This window comes from Felis catus, chromosome F1, assembly GCF_018350175.1.
Source record: "Felis catus isolate Fca126 chromosome F1, F.catus_Fca126_mat1.0, whole genome shotgun sequence".
Taxonomy (NCBI): Eukaryota; Metazoa; Chordata; class Mammalia; order Carnivora; family Felidae; genus Felis; species Felis catus.
The window spans coordinates 24,248,629-24,271,164 of NC_058384.1; the positions used below are offsets into that span (position 1 = coordinate 24,248,629).

Sequence of the window (22,536 nt, forward strand, 5' to 3'; positions counted from 1 at the left end):
CTCTCTCCAAAATCCCACAAGCACCAGAAAATTTGATAATTTGGATCTATTTAAGAATCCAGCGGAAAATTTTGGAAACAGGATGAAATGACCATAATGTGCATCTGTCGAGTGAAGCTGGCCTGGTTCTGATGGCCTTGTGGGAAAACCTTCCTTCCTCCCTCCATAGAGACCCTCCCGGGCTTCCAGAGCACCGTGGATGGGGTTTTAAGAATTATTCAGCTGGGAGCAACTGCGGCCTAGGGAAGACACTCAGAAAGGAGGCAAAGTACTACCTTGGATCCTAACTCTAAGTTGAGGTGGGTTTGTTTTTTTTTTTTTTAGTTTTTTTTTTTTAACGTTTATTTATTTTTAAGACAGAGAGAGACAGAACATGAACGGGGGAGGGGCAGAGAGAGGGAGACACAGAATTCGAAACAGGCTCCAGGCTCCGAGCTGTCAGCACAGAGCCCGACGCAGGGCTCGAACTCACGGACCGCGAGATCATGACCCGAGCCGAAGTCGGACGCTTAACCGACTGAGCCACCCAGGTGCCCCGAGGTGTTTTTTTTTAAAGTGTCCCCCACCACATGACTCTTAAGAGTCGCAATCTGGCAAGGCATCATATCTGACTGCAGCTTCCTGAGGATGTCACTCCCTCCCCCAAACGCTCGTGACACGCACCAGTGGAGAGGATCCCCTCGTGCCTCTGCCACCGGCTTCCCCTCGGCTCCCTCCAACCGAGCCAGAGGGGGCTTCCAACAAGCCTACGGACACATCTAGGACCCAGAACCCACCTGATGAACCAAATACAGTCCCTTTGGGTCTGGCAGCACATGCCAGCCAAGTCCCAAACCAGTTTATTAGTTTAACCAAAAGGTAAACAGATGATGGAGCTGTAGAAAGACAAGCATGCGAGCAGCTGAAAGCATCACCCGGCTATCCACCGGGAAACAAATTTAAGACATTTCAAGTGGCATTAAATAAATGAGGCTATGTTTTATCTACTTGGAGTTTCCATCGTCTTTAAAAAAGGAAAAAAAAATATATATATATATATATTTTTACATTGCAGTATATAAATCTAGACTCTACATATACAGTACAATACATAGGGCGAGCACACGGCACAACACGTATGTCTTCATAGCCGCACCCTAAACTAGGCCAACAGTTCTGTATTTTGTGACCTTCGAACCCAGAAATTCAGGCTGAGGCTACATGTTCTCCAGTCTCCATGATGTCTAGCACCCCGGCCGTCTCTCCTCCAAGCACAGAAGCGCAAATCGGACGAGCCTTGCAAACAGAACAAAGTGCTTTTCGACTGGTTGAAACCGAGGCGCTCTTTATCATGCACAGTCTGCTCTCCTCGAAAGACCTAAGGGAAATTTGAGGCCTTCCCGGCTCATTCTTTGGTCCACTGCCACGAATCTCTAAACTTTCCCTGGTGTTTCTTGCAGATTTCATATGGCTATTTACATAACATAAATCTCACATAACCTTTGGGAGCTGTCTTTACAGGATTAGGACAAAGGAAAAAAAAAAGCTCCATTTTACAATCTATGCTTTATATCTGGGTTTGTTCTTTTTATTTTTAGAATAAAAACTGGAATTTTGAGAGTTTTTTCTTAAAAAGGACATTCTGAAAGTGCTTCTTACACATGTTGATATCGCACATATGGCTTTTTGGTTCAAACCCCCAGCACAGCTCAGATTTGGAAGGGAGAGGGTGATGGTGTTACTAGAGACAAAAATGTCACTTAACAGTAACACTGTGATAGCAAGTGTGGGGACCTGAAAAAAAAATGTTATTGATTCCATCTGGAAGAATGTACCTCATTAAGAAATGATTCAGATCATATACGTAGCCCCATTTCTTTCCCCATGACTAGGCACAGTAATGCTATAAAAGTTAGTGAGTAAAACAGGACACTGCTATCAGCAGGGAACATCTTCTGAGGGGCTATTAACAGAGCAGTCGCTGTTCTGAAATCTTTCACAGGCTCAAAATGATCAAATATAGTCGATCGCAGTAGGAATTTCTACACCTGAGGAATAAATTGCACGTAATATAGAGGTACTACAATCCAGATGGCAAAAGACTCCAGACATATAGTGTTACATGCAAAAGAAGGCAATCAGAAATGGCAATGAAGAAGTGGCATTCCGAGACAGGTAAGAGTCCAAACGAGTCCCCATCCTTTTGTGCTTTCTTTTCCGGCTGGTAAGTTACCAAAGAGCATGGCTACTTGTACAGTAATGATTGTGATATGTTCTTGAGCAGGGGGAACGGACACACAAGGCAGTTGCCAGAAACCAAAATGGGCTTGCGTTGGCTCCAGAGGTGTCACGGGGGCTGGACCAGCGGGTCCGATGGGCCTCCGATGCTCCTCTCGCCCTCCCTGGGGTCGCAGAAAGCGGCAGATGCGGGCAGAGGTCAAAAGCCACTGGCTCATCCAAACCCTTTCCAAAGTGGCCTTTCATTCAGCCGTGGCAGTTCCAGCCTCTGCAGATCTCTTCTGGTGGCACTTGATGGAGAAAGTCATTCTCTCCCTTATAGAAACAGTTTGGACTTCTTATAATACTGGCACAAAGGACACTCTGTATTCCTAGGATTGATTCCATTTACATGGAAGGTATGACACTAGGTTTTCAGTTCTTTCTATTTCCCTGTAAAAAGTGACCTCAACTTCCCAGGCCATTGTGCAAATTCATTTTTCCATAGTCCAGAATATCCCTAAGTCCCATATATATATATATATATATACGTATATATATACATATATATATATATGTATATATATACGCATATATATATGTGTGTATATATATATATATATACACACACACATACATACCAAATATGTGTACATATATATTTATTTATAAAAGTGGATAATTTTGCATTTCAGTCTCAAATAGGTCAAAGAGAATCAGTGAAACATTCATCCTTTCCATGTCAAACTCATCTCCGATTTCCCCCACGATGCCTGTCATAGTGCCTTCCACACCAGAGGTACTCAATAAATAGCTGTGGACTTCACCAATGATCCTCTAACACTGGATGGTCGTTGCAATCACCACGGCCTGTTCTCAGCCCCGCTCCGCCTTTGGCGAGCAAGGGGCCATTGGTCCCTCCCTTCAGAGGGTGATTTTGCTGTGCCTATTGCTCCAGCAGCCCCGTTTAGCTGTCCTGGGCAATGTCAAGCTGGTCCGGCTACGCAATTTCACTTGTTCTTCCATGGAGTTCTTTTTGCGTAAAATGAAGTCAAAGTTCACTTGGCTGTTCATGGCATAAAAGACATTGGCTGAGTCTGGGATCACCAGTTCTAAAGGAGAGAAGGAGAGAGAAGGCAGTCAGCTGGTGTAGGTCAGCCCAAGCACTGACAGTGGCAGGGGGGGAAATTTTGTCTGGCCACAAAGCAAGGACCATTGGTCCTTTGTCCTTGGAATGTGAACTGAACCAAACAATGACAACCACCCCCAAAATCAGTTCCAACCACTCCTCAATCCCAATTTTAAATTGAACTAAATGCTCAAATGCAGAATATTTTAGCTAGAAAAAAGTGCAGTAGAAAACAAAGGCGAAGAGACATTAAAACAAAGGGAAAGGCACTCCCAGGATCACAGCTAGTCAACAGCAGAACTGGGCTAGAACCCAGGTATTCTTCCTCCCATCGTCCATTTTCTACTCCAGCATGCAACTTTTCTGAGACTGAAAGAATCCAATGACACGGGGGAGAAAAAAAAAATCTACAGCATTTTCCAGAACCTTCTACTTGGAATATTGAAATATTTTTTGAAGTAATCCCAAATCAAACCAGCTGAATACTAAACAGCATCTATATAAGATAGAGTACATCTGTAAATATTTAAACTGTTGTCTACTTCAATGATTCCCAAACAGCTGCCATTTCTGAACAGGGACTATTCCAAGTATCATATGAAATTATCAAGCAAAGTTACTTTAATTCATTTATATTTTTATTTTTATTTTTTTATTTAAACAAATTTTTTTAATGTTTATTTATTTTTGAGAGACAAAGACAGAGTGTGAGCCAGGGAGGGGCAGAGAGAGAGGGAGACACAGGATCCGAAGCCCGATGCGGGGCTCAAACTCACAAACCGCGAGAGCATACCTGACCGGAAGTCAGATGCTTCACCGACTGAGCCACCCAGGCGACCCAAATTCATTTATATTTTTAGAAGAAGATATATACTATTTAGCACTCAGGGGTAATGGGTATCTAAAAAAACAAACGGGAATAAAAGAGGTAAAATGGGCAATAGTGTTGGGGAGGCCATCACCAGAGGCATCTGATTGCAGAATGGATGCAGTCAAGCTTATGTTAACTTCAAACACCGAAATTTTATAGAGAGACCGATGCAATCAGGTTCTAAGTGACTCTAGTACATTTTGCACAAATGTCCCCATATTCCCGGGTCAGTAATAATTCACCTCACAACTACGGATCACTTAGCATACCTCCAAAGTACTTTGGGGCACATATTTCTTGTTACCCTCATAACCGTCCTGTGGGGCACATATTTCTTGTTACCCTCATAACCGTCCTGTGACGTATGAAGAATTAGTAGGGTACTGCCTCCTTTTCACTAATTAAGGACCAAGGCCCGAGGAGGTCAAGCAGCCCCCTGAAGACCACCCAAGTGGTGGACAAAACTGGGCCCAGGATTCCTGATTCTTCAAACCAACTGGTCTCACCTTAGCCTTGGTTCGTGGGCAACATGGTAAAACTCAACAGATCACCTTGTAGGCTTAGAATTTTAACTGTAACCACAATAAAAGATATAATTGACAAGGGTTTGCCCCACAACTTAGGGGTCCGCTGAACGACTGAGAAAACTCCCAAGAGGTAATTGAAAAAGAATTTTCTCAGAGGCTATATACTTCATCTCTAGGAAAAAGTACTACTCTAATTTCAGCCACTCTTCTCGGGGCCCAAGATACAGCCTGGAGGATTTGCTGGTCAAATGGAGCGTGAACAGCTGCTCCCTTCTCATATTCCCAACTTTTAAAATTCTTCTTTTCGCTATACTTGGGGAACAAATGTGAATTGGGGGCACCTTGGTGGCTCATCGGTTGAGCATCCGACTTTGGTTCAGGTCACGTTGCCGTGGTTTCTGAAATCGAGCCGCGCATCAGGATCTGTGCTGCCAGCTCGGAGCCTGGAGCCGTCTTGGGATTCTGTCTCCCTCTCTCTCTGCCCCTCCCCCATTCATGCTCTCGCTCTCTCTCTCTCTCTCTCTCTCTCTCTCTCTCAAAAATAAATACACATTAAAAAAAATGTGTGAATTGGTTAGTGTTGGGTCTGCCAGTAGATAGGGTTGATTTCAGTCAATAACCACACTTGGAAAGAGACTTCTTATGACTGAGTTTCTACGATGTGACAGAGTACAGACAACTTACCTACCAGCTTGTTGTCTCCTCTCAACAAATACAACCCCAATTCAAACTGGCAAATAGATACATTCAGGGTAAGTATTTGCCCTCAGTTTTCCTAAAAGGAATTTCTGCCAACAATGGGTTCCTAGACATACTGAAGTATGTCTTTGCCTCAGTTCTTTGCCTCAGTAAGTGTGAGATAAAGAGCCTTCAGATTCTGGAGTTAGAAGATTTTGCTACTTGAACATCAATCATGAATAAAGATAAACTGAAAGAGGGGCACCTGAGTGGCTCAGTTCCAACACCTGCTCAGGTCACAACCATGCAGTTCATGAGTTCGAGCTCCACATCTGGCTCTGTGCTGACCGCTCAGAGCCTGGCGCCTGCTTCAGATTCTGTGTCTCCTTCTCTCTCTGCCCATCCCCCACTTGTGCTCTCTCTCTCTCTCTCTCTCTCTCTCTCTCTCTCTCTCTAAAAAAGCATCAAAAATTTTTTAATAAGAAAAGATTAAAAGATAAACTGAAAGATAAACCTATAAGCCTCTCATGCATGATTAACTGAAATGAGAAATTATTCCAAGGACCGCTACATTATAGGTTCATATACAACCTAAACACACATTATTGAGTAAAGGAGGTGCGTGACCATCTCAAAGACCCAATAGGCCCAACGCCCCTCACCTTCTGACACAGGGAGAGCCCTCTTCCAAGAAGAATGCTTGATAAAAAGTTTATAGAGCATGCAGCGGCACCTGGGTGGCTCAGTTGTTAACGTTTCAGCTCAGGTCATAATCTCATGGTTCGTGAGTTCAAGCCTCGTGTCAGGCTCCGCACTAACAGCATGGAGTCTCATGGGAATTCTCTCTCTCCCCCTCTCTGCCCCTCCCCCCTTCTCTCTCTCAAAATAAATAAGTAAACTTAAAAAAAAAAGTTTATAGAGAATGGGCATGAGAATGCACAGCAAAACTGTAGGCAAAACAGGGTTTGTTGCGGGGGCGGCTTGAGATGCTTCATTCTACAAGTGAGATGACGTCAGGGTTCCCCACACAATTAAAAACCCCTATTTGATTCCATTAAAAAACCCCACCGAATTCATTCTCCGACTTCTACACGGGTAACCTGCCACGAGAAGCGACGTGTGCCCACCTTTGTCCTCCGAGATGACCTGTACCAGCTCGTACTCCTCCGCTGGGTCCGAGTCCAGGTTGTGCTTCAGCATCGCCCTCTGGATCACGGCAGGGGTTTTATCCTGGCTCGTCAACTGAAAAGACAATGGATGGGTTTCTAAGCATTCGGCTTCATGAGAGCCCTCTTGACCCTCTTATTCTTGCTGCCTGTATCTTCCTGGGAGTAATGGCCCAGTGGAATGAGAACAGGACCAGGAGCCAGAAGCCCCGGGTTCTAGTTCTGGCTCCACCCTTAGTAGCCAAATGATGATGGGCCACTTACTCTCGCCATCACCTACTCCCTCAGTCAAGCGTCTTCCCTTAGTAAAACAGAACATGTTCCTTGCCTATCTCGTCCACACTGGTTGAGGTTCCAGTTGGGGGGCAGGGTGGAATAGGAGGGTACTGTGCAAAACGCATAACATTTTTGGTTCTGGGCTAAAATCATCCTTACCTGTTGAGCTACTGCTATGGCACCAGGTTACAACCTGGAGGTTACAAATGACCGCAGTTCTGCACAAGGATCATTTCAAAAAGCACAAGAGACTCCATGACCCAGCAATTTCACATGATCTCACATGATCTCCCAGATCACTCCATGATCTTAGCAATCTAGGTATTGACCAGGAGAAATGAAAACCTATGTCTACAAAAGGACTTCTACACAAGTGTTCATAGCAGATTCACACCCGTAATAGCCCCCAGCTGGAATCAACCTGAACCCCCCTTGACAGGAGAGAACAGGGGAATAGACAGAGAGATTATAGTATATTTTTGCTAGAACACAACTTAGCAGTTATAAACTAATAACTGACACATGCAACAATGTGGATGAATCTCAAAAACATCATGTTGCACAAAAAAAAAAAAAACCCAAACAAACAAAAAGCAAAAATAAAAAACTAGACACAAAAGATTACGTGGCACAGGAGACAATTCTTTGAAAAACAGGCAAAACTAATCTATGGCTTTAGAAAATTAACAATAACAAACCTTAACCTTCACTAGGGCTAAGGAGGGGAACTGATTGGAAGGGACACAAGGGAATTTTGGTGGGGGGATGAAAAATGTTCTTTATTTAGATTTGGGGTGATGGTTATACAGATACAGGTAACTATTAAAACCCAAAGAACTGAACACTTAAGATCTGTGTATGTAATTGCACATAAATTAGACTTCAATAAAAATAAGCTCCTAGGTGTTCAAAAATAATAAATCTACCATTTTTTAAGCCCAAGTAAAGCTTCTCCTCACCCCCAATTCTGACTTTCTCCCCTTTATCTCTGCACTTCAGCCAACTATTGGCAGGGTGCTTGGCGCAAGAGGAAAAGAGGTCTGACTTTTGTAACATCCCTTGAGTGATTTCTTTACATCAGAAAGAATCCACACAAACACACCACACAAATTATTGTTACTTAAAAATAAAAGCTATTCTCACCAGGAGGTAAGAGGAGAGACAGCCAGTCAATCAATCAACCAATCAATTTAAAAAAATAAAAGAAGACAACTGATTTCCTCCAGGAAACTGTCTCTGAGAACTTGGAGATGGCAGGGCCTAGATGTCTCCCTCTGGTCCTGAAACAGCAGCTGATACTTGTGATTCAATAAACAACACGCATTACAATGGGGTCCTTGTAAGCGACAAAGACCCTGTTCATTTGTCTGTTACCAAAACATCCGGCATACTCCTTTGCAAGGGAGAAATAGATGCACACAAAATTCTAAAAGCGGAAATATGTGTTTTGATAGCCTAAAAAAAATACTCCCACAGTTGGATTGAACTGGACCAGAAGCATGAAGTTAAAGAGAAAGGATCCCACTTTAACTGGGGGGGTGGGGGGGGGTGGGAGAGTGGCGGATGTGGGGCTAAGGTGATTAACGTTGGGTTAAGTTGTCAACTTTAAACCTACCTAAGGAGAGAGCCAGGCTATCCTTATTTTCTTGACCTTAAACTTCCCCAAGTGTGTCCAGATGAGGATGGGATACGGCCAAGAGCTTTCCATGAGTGTTTATTACTCTGTCCCATCCAATGTACTGAGTGGAGTGAAGGGTCACAATCAGTATCAACAGCTCAGTCATGCAGCCTTTGGTTGACATACTGAACCAGCCCTGTCCAGTAGATCTACATAATCTAGCAGACATATTAAAACAAGTTTTTCAAAAGGGAAATTAATTTTAATAACATACTTTATTTAATCCCTCACATCCAAAGTATGATTTCAGTATATAATCCATACAAAAATTACTAATGAGAAATTCTTTCTTTCTTTTGTACTAAATCTTCAAAATCTGGTATATATTTTACACTCACAGTACATCTCCATTTGGACTATTCCCATTTTAAATGCTCAATCGCCACATGTGGCTTGTGTACTGAATGGCACAGTATTGAATGACACTAGCGTGTCACCTTCATGTACCTTAAATAGAGAATGCAAAGAATTCCCTGTGCCTCTTCCCTGAGGTTAGCTTCCAGTACCACAGGGTTCGTTTGGACTATTTTTGAAAGAAAAGACTCCTGCAGCATGTAATCTTTTGTGTCTGGTTTCTTTAACGCAATGTGGCATTTTAGAGATCCATCCACGTGGCTGCATGTGTGCCACTTCTTAGCTTTTACTTCAGAGTCACTGCAGAGTTTCGAGGGGGGACTTCTCTGTCAGCATGTGTAAGAGAAGCCATGTGAAGAAGCCACACTGAAAATACGATAATAACACTGATGGCATGGCTTCTCGGTGGTTCTTTCACCATTCTCTCTCCCACTTGAGTTCTGTCTCTTCCTGCCCTCACTCCCTGTGTGACCCTGTCCACCCCGTGGGCTGGACGACTCCCAGAACCAGCCTGGCACCAGCCCAGGTTTCTGCCCATCTTCTAGACAATGTCAGCTGGATGTCCTACTGACCCCTCCAGTGTAAGCATTCCCCAAACCCTCCTCCTCCTCCAGTAGCTTGCATCTCACTTGGTAGGACCACCAACCACCAAGCTGCCTGGACAGCCTTTAGTTTTCCCTCTTCCTCATCCCCTCCAATGGTAACCCAAAGCTGATGACTAAACTAATGGATTCTACAATTCTACCTCATAAAAATCTTTCAAAAATCCACATGGTCTCCAGCCACATGACTGTCGTTCAAGCCCTCATCATCTTCTACATGGAATATGACAGCAGCTTCCTAACTCACTTCCTCACCTCCCACTACCCCCCACCAGAGCACTGTCTCCACAATGTCAGCTACTTTTCCAGTGAACAAATCTGATTGCTACTTAAAAGCCTTCAATGAGATGCTACTGCCTGTAGGACACAAACTCCCTCATGAGGGCTGGAGGCCCTTTATGACCTGGTCTGACCTCTGTTAGAGAATATGGTAGATGTTGAACACTGCTTTATGATCTCCCTTTTGATCATAAGGTCCTCAAAGACAGAAACACCTCACTCGTCTCCCCATCCACAAAGCCTGGCCCCATGACAAGCACACATCCAACGTTCAAGAAATCTTTTGTTGATTCTATGGCTGCTTTAGGAAAGTTTTTCTTTGGAATGTTAGAAGATAGCATACAGGTCATGTTCAGAGCTGAGCTCATGAGCACTCCGTGTGCCCTCCAAGAAGGCAGGTGATAAAGATGGGAGTTGGGACCCACTGCAAATGACAGCCTGCTCTTCAGTGCATGAAGTGGCCTATAAACGAAGAAGTCACTTCCGGGAAATACACACCCAAGGTCATTACCAGGAGACACCTGTATGTATTCCAAAAGCCTGCCATTAATTCAAGACAGTTTTGAGAGTGTGTCAGAAACACGATTTTTACAAGAGGCTCAAAAAGGTCCGTCTCATTTAATTTACAAACAGAGTTCCTTATGGACTCAAACTGTATTTCCAGCTTGATCATTCACTTTACTAAGTTTGATTCCACATGACTAAAGGAGAAAGATTTGCCACCACGGAGCACACGGCTGAGAATGCACGGGAATTCTTTATAAATCCAGACATGTGGTTCCACGGGAAGACTTCCTAGAAGGCATGCAGGAATGGCATCTTCCCTGGGATATAGACATTCAGTTGTCCAAATTGACAGTTTTGAAAAAAGTGACACTGACCGGGATAAGTTTTAGCAATTTTTAAGATGTAAAAACTGTATTTTATGGCCACTGCTGGTATGTAAATTTTTATATAAATATATTACTGGTGCATACGCAGGGAGATTTTGGTACATACTCATTTTGGGCAGATGCCTACATGATGCTAATATTGTACACACTTAGGGGTGTCGGTCCGAGGGCCTTACCATGATGCTCTTGTACATGTTGCCATTGTTGTCCTCTATACTGATGCGGATTATGCAGGTGTCTTCGTTCTGTTGGTTGTAAATGGGAGGCAGCACTGTCGAGGTAATGGATGTCACAGAGACGGAGCGCTTGTGGATTTTGGGGTTGTTGTTGCAGGATGGAGGGGAGGAGAGGGGGTTTATTAAGGACGACATCCCTGAGGAAGTTGTGTCCATGGAATGGATAGAGGAACATGATGAGGAAGACTCAGAGAGCTGGAAGAGTAAACACACCCCAGAAGAACACAGATTAGAACCTTGGCCAATGGCGCGCTTCACAATTTTCAAAGCAGAGGTAGATGCTGGGATGAATAAACTTCAATTACTTCCTCCACAACAGCTCACAGCACACACACACACACACATCTTGTCACTGGGGTAAGTATCCTGTTGGCAGATGCCTATCAGTGACTCAGTACTTGCCCTCTACATCCAGGTGAGGACGGATGCAAGGCAGTTCTCAAAATTCCCGTTTGCAGCTGCTTTTAAGGAAGTGACCAGCAGATGGCAGCAAATACCAGAAACTAGAGGCAACGTGGCCTCGAGGAGGAAGTCAGAAGCTTAACAAGGGCTGGAGGAAAGCCTTACTTACCAACAGCTTATCCAGTCCCATTGCCCTGAGTGGGAATGCTGCTTGACACGCCCACCACGATCTGTTTTCTATCACAGATTTTGTAGCAGGAGAAAAAGGTCTATACTTGTCGAAGTTTCTAAGATAAGGACCACAGATTCTACAGCTCTGCGTGGAACATTAGGCCCCTGGAGATCACCGGGCCCCAATCGCTTTCTGCTGTGAGGAACCTTAATCCAGAGAGAAAAGTACTGGCAGCACCATCATGACATACTCCCCAGTTACCTGACTCCCAAGACCAGGTTCACACGGCAAGCACATAGCCAAGGCCCAGTCTAAAGCTGATGAAAACGTGGTAAATGAACATAGTATACCACTACCTTGGTGATGTTTAGCACTGTGATGTGATGAGTTTGCATATATCTTATCTCACGTGGCTCTCCCAACTATCTTGTGAACAAAATGCAGAGCAGTATAAAGATAAGGGAAAAAAGATTCAGAGAAATAGAGCGACTTTCTCAAGGGAACACAGCCTATGAGAAGCCCCATTACTTTCTACTTTTCTACTTTCTACTTTTAAGGAATGAGGTGCTTTTCCAATTAACTACAGTTACCATAAACTATGCAAGACTAATTACCAAAGAAACAGGATGCCCAAATTCATTAGGTTGTGTTAAAAAACAAAAAAACAAACAAACAAACAAAAAACACCTAAATTGAATCACTTTAAATATCAATTCTTATTGTGGAAAATTACAAATAATTTCTCAGAATGAGTTAAGCTAAATTGTTATATATATTATATAACAAATATTTCAGAAGTCATTTGAAAAATAAGTAACCTACTTATGTCTTTTATACCTGTCTACTTTTCCAAGGAAAAAGCATACAGAAACTTAGCATTCTGATGATCTAGCTTCCAAGTAAAATGGGGTTTATCCTATTTTATTTCCTAAGGACTTCATCTTCCTATAGCATAACTTTACATTAAATTCTACTATATGATTAGTTTCATTAGAGCCAGCAAGCTGATTTGACAACTCGGATATGTAGAAGTCTAACTGTGCTCTATAATATGGTTTAGTAACATTTTTTTGTCTATTTTCCCAAGTGAATCAACTTTGTGACTCAGTGTGAGGGCGAACTGATGGTGCATAATTTCAACAGCATCACTTTGCTTGAAGGTGCACCACACACAGTAGCCAAGAGGGTCCACTGTCCAGTTACTAGTTCAATTTTTTCACCTCCCTTTTCCTCTGTATGAATCCCCTTTCTTTCTGTTAGATTTTCCATAATTTTAATGACACTTAGGATTAAGATAAAGCTTTGAAGACGCCTGAGTTGCAGAAGCTCTAAACGGACCACCTGATGACTCCCCCTAAGGTCTTACTGAGAATTTGCTATGAGGAGAAAGTGTGAAAATAAATGTCTAGAAACCATGATTGGGGGATGAAGTGACAGGAATGCTAAGTACACTTCACTGAACAGAGCAATCTCATAGAGCGCCACTGTGGAAGGCACGCGGGACACCTGAGGCTCAGGATCCAGAGTAGGGAGAGGCTGTGGAGGTCATCCAGGACCCGCTCTGCAGGGAGCGGGGGCACCAAGGCCTTTCCAGGTGACATTCAAGGATACTACAGCCCAGCGCGTGCGTGCATCCAAGTCAATGATTCAGCTTTAAAATTTTTTTTTTCAACGTTTATTTATTTTTGGGACAGAGAGAGACAGAGCATGAACGGGGGAGGGGCAGAGAGAGAGGGAGACACAGAATCGGAAACAGGCTCCAGGCTCCTAGCCATCAGCCCAGAGCCTGACGTGGGGCTCGAACTCACGGACCACGAGATCGTGACCTGGCTGAAGTCGGACGCTTAACCGACTGCGCCACCCAGGCGCCCAATGATTCAGCTTTAAACCAACAGAAATTCATGCCTCTGAGGACGGTTCACCTGAAGAATAAAAATTCCTGACTTGTGCAAGAAATTAAGGCACCCGTGTGATAAGAGAGGAGGCAAGGGGTGTGCAAATGATACACACTTGGGCTGGCTACTGTGTAGTTTTAAGAGGGATGATCTGGACCTTTGCACATGTCCAGTGCACCAACAGGCATAAAGGTGATTCCACCCCCTTCCTGGACAGCGTGTGATGTACCTCTATTGTCACTTGTATGATGTCCACCATCAGAAAATGGGGCCACAAAGAATTAGAACCTGTCTAAAGGTGAAGAATGATACTTCACTCCAGATTTTGACAACTTCAAAGCTGCATCTCAAGCCATGGAGAATGATTACATCTCCGGTTTCAAAAATATGCATGGGAAAACGGAGAACAGACTCAAAGGTGTTTGCAGAGCTTTTCCTTCAATATCCGGAGGATGTGCCTCTGGATTTCAACATAGAAAGGTAAGATCCAGCTGGGGCAGCACCTGAGACATCTCAGCCTGATGAGTCCTGAGTATGATGTCCGTCCTAGATCGGCCACATTGTGACAAGGTCACTTGAGGGTTCCTCTACTGCTGTTGTTGTTGACAACACAATGTGAAACTGCACACTGATCCCCTTATAGAATGGCAGAAAAAAACAAAATGGGGGAATTCTTACCAACACTCTACCTCACTTGCTTACGCTTAAGCTAAGGGGCTAACAGTTGCTTACACAGCAAGTCTGGCTGGCCAAGAATCTCCCCCAGATGGTGCAAATGCTAGCCACATCACAGTTGATGTTTCTAATTCAAGCTTCTTCACCAACAGATTAAAGCAGATGTGTACAGAAGATTAAGACAAATCTTGTTCTTGTTCTTGTTGTTGCTATTTTTATTTCTTTATGAAGCCATGGAAAATGGAAACTCTATGGGAATTCTTTTATCACCTCTCAAAGTGTACAATGGTAGATTGTATACTTGCTACCAATTCCTTACGCCCCTCTGAATCCATGTCCTTTGTTTGCCCTGTGACTCCACAGTTCCTCCCATTAGAAGGAGTCCCCTGCCTCACTTATTTACGTGAGATTTGGCCACATGATTTGCTTTGGGCAATAAAATGTTGGTATTATGACCAAAGTAAAGGCTTGATACATACCCATGGGGCTGGACTTGCTCTCTTGCTCATTTGTCTTAGCTTACTAACAATATGCCCTGGACAGCCTCATTATGCCAAGAAGAATGAGAGGAGCAGACCTGGACCAAACCCATGACCTAGGGCCAAGCCCAATGCACATCAGCCAACCAGCAGATACATGACAGAGAATAAATGGCTGTTGTTTTAAGTACTGAGTTTTGGAGTGGTTTGCTATGTAACATTATTGCGGTAAAAGCATGGCAAAGACAAAGTATGACACCAAGAGACAAGGCTGATACACCTCTGTCTCTTGACTTTGCGCTCCTTCTAAGAAAATCCTCTGAGTCCTAAATAAAGTATACCTCATGTTACAGGCCACAGTCCTTCAGTCACCTTTGGATCCAAGACAATGTTTCAAAGGCCAGATGAATACACCAATATGCTCACTATTTTTGGACCAGTTTCTATGAGAAATGGGTCCCTAGATTGAACTCTACTTTGACAGCTCCTACAAACATGAATTTCAAACTACTGTACAGTGATACACTTGAAAACAGACATTCTCGTGTGGCAACCACTAAACTACGTCAGGTGTCTACATTAGGACTTATGGGAAAGGAATGAGGGAATACCTTTTTTTGAGGCTCATCCGGTGTGTCCATGGGGGTGATAGAGCCCTCCTCGGCCTCTGAGTGGTTTGACTCGCAGGACGACACGCTGACAGAGTCCATGCTTTCACCAGAGCTCCCACTGGCAGTGGACTTGGGCTGCTCTTTGGTGGGAGTGCTACTAGTAATCATGTCCGACCCCAGAAACAGTCTGCAGAACACATAAGGCCAGGCAGTTGTTTACAAATATGGAATCCATGATTTAGCAATAGTTTGTGCTAATTAACCCCTTGATTGTTTTGCCAATCTTGCATGCCCTGGCATGACTGGAAAACATTTCCTATAAAGTGTCTAATAGATCACAGTAAACATCTCATCTGAATAGGTCATTTCCAACCTCAAAGAACACACAGATTGCTTAGCTGAATGAGAGGCCATATTAATCTGAAGTCTTTCACTTTTCCAAAGAAGACATCCAGATGGCCAACAGACACATGAAAAGATGCCCGACGTCACTCCTCATCGGGGAAATACAAATCAAAACCACACCGAAATACCACCTCACACCAGTCAGAGTGGCTAAAATGAACAAATCAGGAGACTGTAGATGCTGGCGAGGATGTGGAGAAACAGGAACCCTCGTGCACTGTTGGTGGGAATGCAAACTGGTGCAGCTGCTCTGGAAAACAGTGAGGAAGTTCCTCAAAAAATTAAAAATAGGTCTACCCTATGACCCATCACTGCTAGGAATTTACCCAAGGGATACAAGAGTGCTGATGCATAGGGGCACTTGTACCACAATGTTTATAGCAGCACTTTCAACAATAGCCAAATTATGGAAAGAGCCTAAATGTCCATCAACTGATGAATGAATAAAAACTCTTTTTAAAGTTGAGCTTGCAATACAGTAAGGAAAATCCCTACAGGCCATAAATGAAAAGGGAACTGAAAACCAGAAGTATGTGAGCTAACTCTGCAGCTGCTCTGAGTGGGGAGTGGGAGGTACCAATCTGGGGGAGCTAGGGACACGGGTTTTAACACACATACAGACCCAAAGATGAGGGCCTCTGTTTATATAAGGTGGGGAGTTGAAATTGAAATCCCTTATAGAGCCAAGACCTTCAAAGAGCTATACCCTTAGTAAAAAGACGGGCAAGACCTGCAAAGAGCTATACCCTTAGTAAAAAGACGGGCTAGAAAAATGTCTTCCTACTGGCACGGGAAGACAACAAGGAAGCTTATCTGTCTTGGCCTGAGCTTGGGTGAAAGAAAAATGTCTCCCCTAAAATCATGTGTTATCTTGGCCAGCACCTCACTCAACTTTGCTACCTATGCTATACTTTGCTACCTATACTTCTGTGCAAATCAGAATTAAAAAACATTTCTGGAGGAATACACCTTCAAACCAGGATGTAGAGGATTTTCTGATAAAGATGAGCTCATAACACAACATTACAAAAACATACAAGGAAACATCCCACCCAAAGGGAGTCAACAAACATTAGACTCTTGAGAACTTCAGATACAAGAACTGACAGAAAGAAACTAATACTTTATTCATTCATTTGACAAATGTTTGAGTGTCTACCACAGACCAGGCTATAAAATAAATATGTTTAAAATATTACAGACATAAGAAAAAAGGTTGAAAACAGGAGAGAAGAACAGGACATCCTGACAAATCAACAGGAAGACAATTTGAAAAAAAATTCGCTTCTAGACTAAAAAATTCAGTGATTTAAAATAAAAACTCGGTGGCAGGATTAAAAAACTGTTTAAGAGAAGCACTGAAAACAAGATGACAGATCTGAAGAAAATTTTAAGAAATCAGCATCAAAATATAAAGACATGGAAAATAAGAAAGGTTAAAAGATGGAGACTGGAATAAGAAATGTTGACGTGTGTAAGAAGAATTCCAAGAGAAGACAATGAAGAGAATGGAAGAGTGACCTTATCTGAAGAGATGGTGGGTGAGAAGATTCCAGAACTAATGAACTGCATGAATGGTGGGTGAGAAGATTCCAGAACTAATGAACTGCATGAATCTTTCGATCCAGGAACTATGTCTTGAATAGAATAAATAAGACTCAATCCTCACTTAAACTGTCTAATGGTATATCAAAGACAAAAGAAGTTCTTAAAAGCAATGGCGGGGCGGGGGGGGGGAGGGGATGGGCATAATACAAAGGAATGGTAAATAGATAGCAGACATCTCAAAAGCAAACGGCAGAAGTGAGAAGACCTGGAATACTGTCTTCAAAGTGCTGAGTGAAAATAACGGTCGCCCTTGAATTCCAGACCCAGCTAACAGAATTCTGAGAGTGAGCACAAAATAAAGACTTTCTCAGACAAAGACGGAGAGGGTTCACATTAACAGACAACATGAAAAAAAGTAAAAGGAGGGAAGGGTAAGACGCAAGAAGGAAAGGCAGGTAAAGAAACTAGCAAATGCAGCCAAGCCCAACAAGCACTGACTGGACAAAATAACAAGAGTAGAACCACTGAGCCTGATTTTTCATTAAATATTTCAGGAATTATAAGCTCAAATTCTAAGACCTGAAGCATGTCTTTGTTCAGTCTCATCTCTGACCCACCACCTCTTGCCCCATTTTCCATGTCACTTCCTTTCTTGGACCTCCAAGCCTTACTGGGGCTCCAGGGGAAAGCACTAAACTCCGACCACAATTTTCAGGGGAAAAAGCAATGCCACTGTCGTACACCCCCGTGATTACGAGGTAGACCTTTGAAGGCTGTAGACTAGTGGTCCGCAGCCCGTCATCTGAGAATCTAGCTTTGAACGACACTGTTCAAAGACTAAAGGTTCTTCCATTTGCACAATTCCATGAGGTCATTTCTGCTTTACAAAGGGTAACTCTAGCTCAATACTAGGCATCTCTGACCTTCAGATCAAGCACATCTTCCCTTATGGCTTCAAAATTCTTTCCAACCTCTTTGGAAAATGGATCATTAAATGTGGGGAGAGCAAAGAGTACATTTTCCACATTTTAAAAAATGCTAAGATCATAAAATATTTTGGAAATCGATGGCATAGAATCACCCTTATATGTACAAGAAATACGAAGGGTGACCATGTGGCCTGTTTTATTCATGATAAATGTTCAAACTCAGATACCGAAGGTTTTAACTCAAGCATCTTGGCAAGATTTCACCAAGGAGAGAATGTACTCCGTGTCTACCACACTTCATGCATGGCACTGCACCCTCACAGTCCTCTTACATGAAACTTTAGATTTTCATGAAAATATCTCTGCAGAGTTTGTGCATGTGTCAGACTTGGTGCAAAGAGAGGACCCAGGGGTGCTAGAGCACCCGGCACAATAAATATGGATAGCTGGGTTGGAGAGAAGTAGTGGGAAGCAGTTATATCAAAATGCATCTACAGTGGCTACTGCCTGAGGACAGGGAAGGAAAAGCAAGGGGGTAAAGGCATTAGCACTTAGGGCTACCTGGGGTGCCTGGGTGGCTCAGTCAGTTAAGTGTCTGACATCAGCTCAGGTCACGATCTCACGGTTCGTGAGTTCAAGCCCTGCATTGGGCTCTCTGCTGTCTACATGGAGCCTGCTTCAGATCCTCTGTCCCCCTCTCTCTATGCCTCTCCTCTGTTCATTATCTCTCTGTGTGTCTCAACATAAATGAATAAACTTCCAAAACAGGAAATAAAAAAAGGACTAGATGTACCTGTGCAGACCTCTGACTGCCATAGCAGGTCCAGAAATTTCCAATTATTTCTCATGCAGAAGACCATCAAGATGCCTGGCACCCCTGGCCTCACCTCCTGAGGAGTCTGATTCCCTGTGTAGGTGTCCATCTTACCAACTGACAAGGCTTGGTCAGGTCCTCGGGTTACCTCACAAGAGAGTTCATTCTCCTCCAGGATTGCAGCCATGAAAAGATAGCAAGACGCTATGGAAACTCTACAGGGGACAACCCACGAGCTCAGAAATCTAGTGTTCAGGAGGGCCAGGGGAGGCATCTGGACAGAGGTTTGGCAAGATATCAAGACTACCTTCAAAATGCTTTCAATAAAATCACATGTCCCAGTGTAATCTTCAGATGTCACCTGATATCAGGTGGAAGCCTGAGCAGCTTCATTAGTGGGAGATCATGCCACCCACACCAGTAAGCACCTGCATATGTTAATTGGAAACATGACAATACCCAAGTTCATGTGCCATCCTTGCCTCCATGTCTCACTGGGGATCACCGAGGTAGGTGGATAGACAGTGCTGGGAAGTAGCAAAAACCCACAGAAACAGTCAGAATCCTGACCAAAAAAAAAAAAAAAAAAAAAAAAAAAAAGACTAAAAAAGACAGTAACAGAAAGTTGTTTCATGAAAAAATAACGGTGGCTCTCCAGGTACCCTTTGAGAGCGAGGCAGTGTTTGAGAAGCGTTACAACCCCACCAGTCGTGCACCAACCCACTGAGATGAACATTACTATTCTGGTCTCACAAATGATGACACAGAAGTTCACACAACAGATAAGAGGTGGAAAGTTGGGATCTGTCAGGTCAGCATGGCTCCCAGGCCACCCTGCCACCAAAAAAAAAAAAAAAAAAAAAATCCAAAAAACTGTCCAATATGCCCTAGTCATTGTTCTTGCTCGTCCCTGGCAATGCGGACTGTGACACCCAGGGGATCAGACACAGGTATAGGTGTTCAAAGGCAAGAGCAAATTTATTAATCAAATGACAACCCTTGTTTCCTGGCACTGACCTCTTTGGCTTTCGTTTGATTCGTTAGCCTGACGTCTCTCGGAGTCTAACGTCTGAGAGATCAACTTGGTGACACAGACTAGATCCTCTATGGCTCTTCTGTAAAAATGGCTACCATCAAAGCACGAGGGCTAATTAAGCTAACAGTTTCTCATTCTTTCCTCCCGCCCTCCGCACCCTTTCCCTCTGCCTTGTCCTCCTTCCCTCATCTTCTTCCTCCTCCACTTTTTACCTCCTGCCCCATCTTTCCTTCCTCTCTTCCTTCACGAAGTATTTTTCCCATGGGCAGTATAGTAAAAAGGTATCTTGGCTCTATGGCCAAATCTTGAGTTTGAATCCAGATCTTCCAATAACTAACAAACTATTTACCCCGTCTGTGCCTTACTTTCCCGGTCTATAAAGTTGGCATAACAATAGGACCTACCACTTAGGTTATTTTGTGGGTTGGATGAAAAATACGTGTATTGTCCTTAAAACAGTGTTGGCCCATGGCTCAGTTTATTCATTCAATAAATATTTATCAATTATCTACTATGTGCCAGGCACCATTCTAGGTTCCGGGGAGACAGCAAGGAACAGAAACCAGACATATGTGCCTGCCTTCGTGGACTCTGCATTGGAGATAATCAACAGACACATACAGCAAACAGTATGTCACATGGAGGTAAAGGCAGTGGAGAAATTCAAAGCAGGCGAAGGTGACAGAGTGTGCCACGGGAGGTAAGGCAGATGGGGCATGGTATTAAGTAAAGTGGTTGGCAGAAGGCTGAGAAGGTGATGTTTCAGCAAGCATCTGAAGGGAGTGAGTGAGTGAGTCATTTGGCTATTTGGGGAGCAGTGTTCTGAGCAGAAGAAACGGCACGCCTAGCGTGTTCAGGGAGGTGTGGGTGGCTGGAAAGCAGAGGAGAGTGAGCAGAAAAAGATGAGGACAGACAGTTAAGGGACAGGCAGGGCTGGGATGACACGGCAGTCCCTGAAGGGTCGTGAGGGCCACTGTAAGGACACCTGATTTTCCTCAAAGGGAGACAGGAGTTATGAACTTGGCTATGGAGTGCCTCCTGCATGCGTGGCACTGAGCTGGGCAAATAGCCACGAGTGCGATGGACAAGGGTCCCGCTCTCCAGCGGCTTACGTTCCGCCACAGGAAGCAGCCAGTGTGACCGAGAGTGATGGGGGAAGGCAGTGGCATCAGAGAGGGCTCTCAGGAGCGAACGCTGTTGCCCATATCTGAAGGGACCAGCCACAGAGAACGGGCATGCCAGGCCACGGGAACATCTGGTGCAAAGGCCCTGAAGCAAGAACGAGCCTGGTGTGGTTGGCAGATGGCTAGAAGCTGGGCGTGGCTGGGTCGCAGCGAACAAGGGGGCAGGTCGGATGAGAGGAAGGTGGTCAAGAAGGTTGGGGGAAGATCAGGAGAGTCCTCCTCAGCCACGATAAGGAGTCTGGGTGCTATCTTACAATAAAAGCATCAGAGGTTTTTAAGCAAGGAAGCGGTACCATCTGGTGTGTGTTTTATGCGAATACCAGACTATTTGGTGGAGAATGGACTGTTGAGGCAAGGCTGGGGCCAGAAGCCAGTAAGGATGTTATGGGAGTGGTCCAGGTAGGAGATGATGGTCGTCCATACCAGAGAGAACAGTGGAGAAGAAGGAATCGATTTAGAACATGTACTGGGTTCACGACAGAAAGATTAACAGGTGAGTGAACTGCTCTTCACTTCCGCCCTGGCTCAGGGCTGCGGTACTGAACATCCTGTCCCTTCTCCGATGAGACCCTCTGGGACCCGCGGGTGACACTCACAGGCTGAGCCTCTTCACCATGCTCTTCCGAGGCTTGGGAGAGGTGGCACTGGCGTCAGCAGCCGCTTCGATCTCGCAGGACAGGGCGTAGCTGGGGAAGAAGAAGGGAGCTTGTGAGGTCAGAGCCTGCGAACTGACGAAGCGACGGAAGCGCACACGGTCTGCCCGTTTTGTTTTAGAGGAAGTCTCTGACCGTTCAAGGTAAAGATACACACCATGTTGTTCCCCCACCAATCTCAGAGGCCAATCTCATGGCCAAGTTTTAAAAATTTATATGTGTGCTTCCTCCCCTCACCCCCACCCTGGCCTATGGACCGAGGCTGTTTAGTGCCGCATGCCTCGGAGAGGGACTGTGTGCTCTGGCAGCATTGAAGGCTGACTCCACTGCTTCCTGATCATTCTCATCCCGCTACTAAGCCAGGGGGAGAATTACTTCTTGTCTGGTACCCTCCCCTCATCACTTTGTGTGTGTGTGTCTGCACGTGCTCAACTCTTTGTCTAAGAGAAATGAAAGAAGAGACTTTTGTAAACTATTTAATCTTTAGCGAACAGAGGCAGTTATATTATTGGTAAAGATATGTTAAATATGGTTTTTAAGTGCTGAAACAGCCTAAATTAAAAACGCTCCAAATTCGGACATCTATGTGCCAGGCAGATGTACGTAACTTCCATAAGCACAAGAGGAATTTATATATGACTTGAAATGTCTTTTATGAAAGCTTGTAGCTCTAAATAGATGTACTTGGTTCTGGGTAGGTGAGGAAGGGTCAGTGTGGTAAATAGTAGCTCGGTAAGTTGTTAATTACGTGTACTTTTTTTAAACCGAAGGACGCATCCAGGTATTTGCTCATATGCAGGTATTCGTCGATAAAGGAATTTTTCAAATATTAGCTTAAGCTCTAGAGG

At 44.1% G+C, this 22,536-nt stretch overlaps 1 protein-coding gene across 3 annotated transcripts in view; it reads right to left on the bottom strand.

Annotated features, from left to right (window-relative positions):
• Positions 1–794: 794 nt before the first annotated feature.
• The window catches only part of RGL1 (ral guanine nucleotide dissociation stimulator like 1), a 259,274-nt gene continuing 237,532 nt past the window's right edge, over positions 795–22,536 (bottom strand). For all 3 annotated transcript variants that reach the window (XM_045048923.1, XM_011291000.4, XM_011290999.4), the window contains 5 exons: positions 21,632–21,721; positions 15,120–15,306; positions 10,826–11,080; positions 6,529–6,643; positions 795–3,308 (listed from right to left, as the gene is read on the bottom strand). In XM_045048923.1, coding sequence (XP_044904858.1) covers positions 3,121–3,308; positions 6,529–6,643; positions 10,826–11,080; positions 15,120–15,306; positions 21,632–21,721 — 835 coding nt within the window. In that variant the 3' untranslated portion in view covers positions 795–3,120. The remainder of the gene's footprint in view (positions 3,309–6,528; positions 6,644–10,825; positions 11,081–15,119; positions 15,307–21,631; positions 21,722–22,536) is intronic.